This window comes from Etheostoma spectabile, chromosome 23 (genome assembly GCF_008692095.1).
Source record: "Etheostoma spectabile isolate EspeVRDwgs_2016 chromosome 23, UIUC_Espe_1.0, whole genome shotgun sequence".
Classification (NCBI taxonomy): Eukaryota; Metazoa; Chordata; class Actinopteri; order Perciformes; family Percidae; genus Etheostoma; species Etheostoma spectabile.
This window is the reverse complement of record NC_045755.1, coordinates 19287938-19291642: the sequence shown is the minus strand read 5'-3', so window position 1 is coordinate 19291642 and position 3705 is coordinate 19287938. Positions and strand designations below refer to the sequence as shown.

Genomic DNA, 3705 nt, shown 5'->3' with positions numbered 1-3705 from the left:
CAGTTAATAGGGAGTTAAAAACAGTTTCCAGAGTACGATAACAATTTACAAGGGGTTTGGCGTGAAAACACCTCTGTCTCTTCCATTTTTTTTGTGCCCGTCTTCCTCCCTCTGTTCTCTCTTTTAACAGAAAAGTTGCTCTCAGCTGTCTCTGTCTCTTTCTCGTTTTGCCATCTTTTGCCATCACATGTTTCCACTCATACACATACATGTACACAGTTGATTGCAGTCGACTCATTCTGACTCAATGGCGTGACTTTGACAGTTGGTCAGAGACAGAGGAGTCTGGCGAAGACATCAGGAGGTAGACCTTCTTTGTCGTGTCTTCTGAAGTTACCCTTTAATCCCTCCTTCACCTTTTTGCTGTCTTCTGATCTAATTCCATTTTTGTAGTCTTTATGCTGCCTCTCTCAGAAGAAAGTACTGTTTTCCACTGCAGTATTCCCGGCTGTGTTGTTCCTGGACACATACATACGGACCGGATTAGTTTAACAGATTTCTTAAAGTGGAGTATAGTTTATTCTAAAGTTGTAGTCTTTTTTTCTTTCCTTTTTTTAATTATTTGTTTATAGTGCAATACAAGTGATCAACATGAGAACACATATGAGGCAATACAAGAAAAAGGTGGAAACTAGACTAATCCAAACAGTGAAAAATGAAAAGAAAAGAGATCAAAAGATGAGGGCATACTATTTAGCTTAGGCAATGTTATTGTAATACGCCTTTAGTCTTAGTCTTAATTTGTAGTAGCTTTGAAATACTGATAATATGATATACATGTATATATTGATGTGCAATACAATAAACTGTATTTTAATGGCAACTTTCATACGCAAAAAGCAGCTCAAAGGGGTTAACAAAACCAGAAAAGAGTAGAGTAGCAATAGAGTTAAAGTATACAATTCAAAAGAGGAAGGAAATACAATATTAAGGAGTCAAATACAGTTCAGTTTTTTCAGTCTTTACTTTATAAAGAGTGTTTGCTTATCTATGTTTATCAGCATTATGTTAATATGTGTTCAGGAACGACTGCATCAGCCTTTAGAGTGTGCTACCTTCTTCATTGTGTTGCTCTTCTCCCATTGAGATGATTATTAGTGTTGTGCCATCTGATCCCGTTATGGTTTGTGCTTTTAATGCTGGGAGTCAAATTGTCCTTACTCAAACAAACATGCTCTGCTTATATAGATGTTTCATTTATATTTTCACAGCCAGGGATATCTATACATACACACACACACATCAAAGCCCTTTCTCAAATGTAACACACACAACACACACGCACCAACACACACACAATGTAACAAGTATATTTAAATGGTTATCAGTTACTTTTCCGAAAGATTTTTGCAAAATCTACATGAGCCCATCTTTAAATCGGCATGAATGCGACTCGCTGGAAAGTAGTTTAAAAAGAAAAGAAAATACGCCACTTTTAAAGCTGGTTCGCCTGTTATCCCACAACAGGGGTGAAGAAGCGCAGGAGTTGAGTTCTCAGTGAAACAAAATGATGACTGTTGTGTTAACTCCATGCTAATTAATCTCAGCACAAAACGCCAAATTGCCTCCATAGTTATATTATGAATGGTTGCTGAGAAACAAGAAACACAGTCGCTGCAGAATAAATACATTGGGAAACACTCTACCCTTTAATGATAATGTTAACAAGTTGTAGTACTGCACATATTTTGTATGTAAGTGACAAAAGGTCATAATTTCATATTAGAGGGAAATGTCATCAAGTCTGTTCTAACAGGATACAAAACAACTATGTAACATTAAGTTTGCATAACGATCACTGTACATGTTAGAATACTTTTAGAGACATCTATTTTAATTTCTCTCTGTTTTGACAGAGGGTCACACTTCGACTCCCAGCAGCAGCAGCAGCAGTTGTTGTTGTGTTGTGTTGTTGGTCTTGTTGATGTTTTTATATATGTTCCTGTCGATGGTGTTATCAGTGATTTTGCCATTGTTGGTGATTTGCAGCTCCTCATTAACCCAATCCATGATCAATTTTGAGCTCTCATTTCTGACCAAATACTTTGCGGTGGAGTTTCACATAATCTTCCCCCTCGTCCGCCTTTTCTTTCAATGTCTGTGTGTCGCATGTATGAAGCAGGTTAGAATAGGAGTACTGACCTGATGACAGCTTGCCTCCTTTAATAGTTTAAGGCAAGCTCTCAAGCAAGTAATGGAGGTAGTAGCCATTGGCTGAAATTGCTAATTTGCATACATTATAGTGAAACTACTGAAATATTTAGGGCTGGAAAGGATGGGTAGAATTGCGTAAAAATAAAATAGATGTGATGACAAATTATTAACTCGTGTTCACTTGTGTCCACCGGCATTACAGGGACACACAGAGGGCACATCAAAATCAACAAAAATATAAAGCACCAGATTAACAACATTTATGCAATGGTAGAGAGTTATAGACTTTAAAATTAAAATCAATGCATTTTATTCACTCAAAAGTCTCAGCTATCGTTTTAATTTTAATGTGACGTGACATTTTTCTCATAGGAACAATAATTATTTGCCTTTCCAGCTCACACAATGTCATTTTGCTGTTTATAACTTTTTTTAATAATCTCATTATCCAATAGACTTTATCAAAAATCGACCCTTCTCATTATATATTTGTGTTTACTACGTTGTCACATTGAGAATGAATTGTGCACAAGAAGGGAAAAAAAATGAAACTGTGGCTCACGGAATTAGGCAAAAAAAGGAAATGGGGTCTTGCTCTTAAAAAAGTGATTCCATCTTGTGTAGAATTTAGAAAATGAAAGCTTCTTTCACCTGAAATTTAACCTTTATTACATAATTGTTCAAAATAATATCACAGATTCACTGGTTAACTTTGGTCACAGTGATTGTTGTTCCAATAAACTACATTTAGTAAATGAGCAATCTTTAAAAAGTAAACATCAGAGGAAGGAAGCAGCTGTATGTAGATCAGTACTCCTGCTCTTTAAAGCTTTATGAACACAGGACTTGTAGTTCTTACTTGCCTGTTTGCCTTCTGTTTCCCATGATGCAACCCAGCAAGAACAGATACTCGGTGGCCTACGCTACCCAGAAGTCCTGGCTGCTCAACGCTACGGTGGAGGAGAACATCACATTTGGCAGCCCGTTCAATAAACAGAGGTAAAGAAAACACAGCACCTCAATTACAGCCAATGACAGGAGTGCCAATGACTTTTATAATTTTGTAATGTTATAAAATGTAACTACCTTACATGCCCACTGAAGTTTCCAAGCTAATAATAATAATGATAATAATAATTCATTTTATTTGGAGGCACGTTTCAAAAGGTCACCTTACATTCGCTAAAACAAACAATAATATATACTTTATGTATGATAAAACAGCAAGACAGGCAATAACGAAGTAAAACACCACAGAACAAGAGACAAATGTGTCACTAGGGCTGCACGATATTGGGAAAATATCTAATTTTGACTAATAAATGATATCTAATTTTGACTGATATTGCCATATGATACATGGTATTAGAGGGAATGATCATTTTGTATCAATATTCTCATTTTCTTTAATAAATGATGATAAATGAAACATTTAAATGACTTTGGCAAGTAACTGTAACCAACAAAGGATAGGATTTGTAGGCCAGGCATCGCTGCAGCACCAAAATACTTTCACAATACATTCAGAATGGTTTGACACCTGTTTTGCAC

At 36.1% G+C, this 3705-nt stretch overlaps 1 protein-coding gene across 1 annotated transcript in view; it reads left to right on the top strand.

Moving 5' to 3' along the window:
• Window positions 1-3705, top strand: part of abcc9 (ATP-binding cassette, sub-family C (CFTR/MRP), member 9) — a 66500-nt gene that overhangs the window by 30005 nt on the left and 32790 nt on the right. Inside the window, 2 exon segments of the mRNA XM_032505239.1 lie at window positions 266-304; window positions 3052-3153. Coding sequence (XP_032361130.1) covers window positions 266-304; window positions 3052-3153 — 141 coding nt within the window.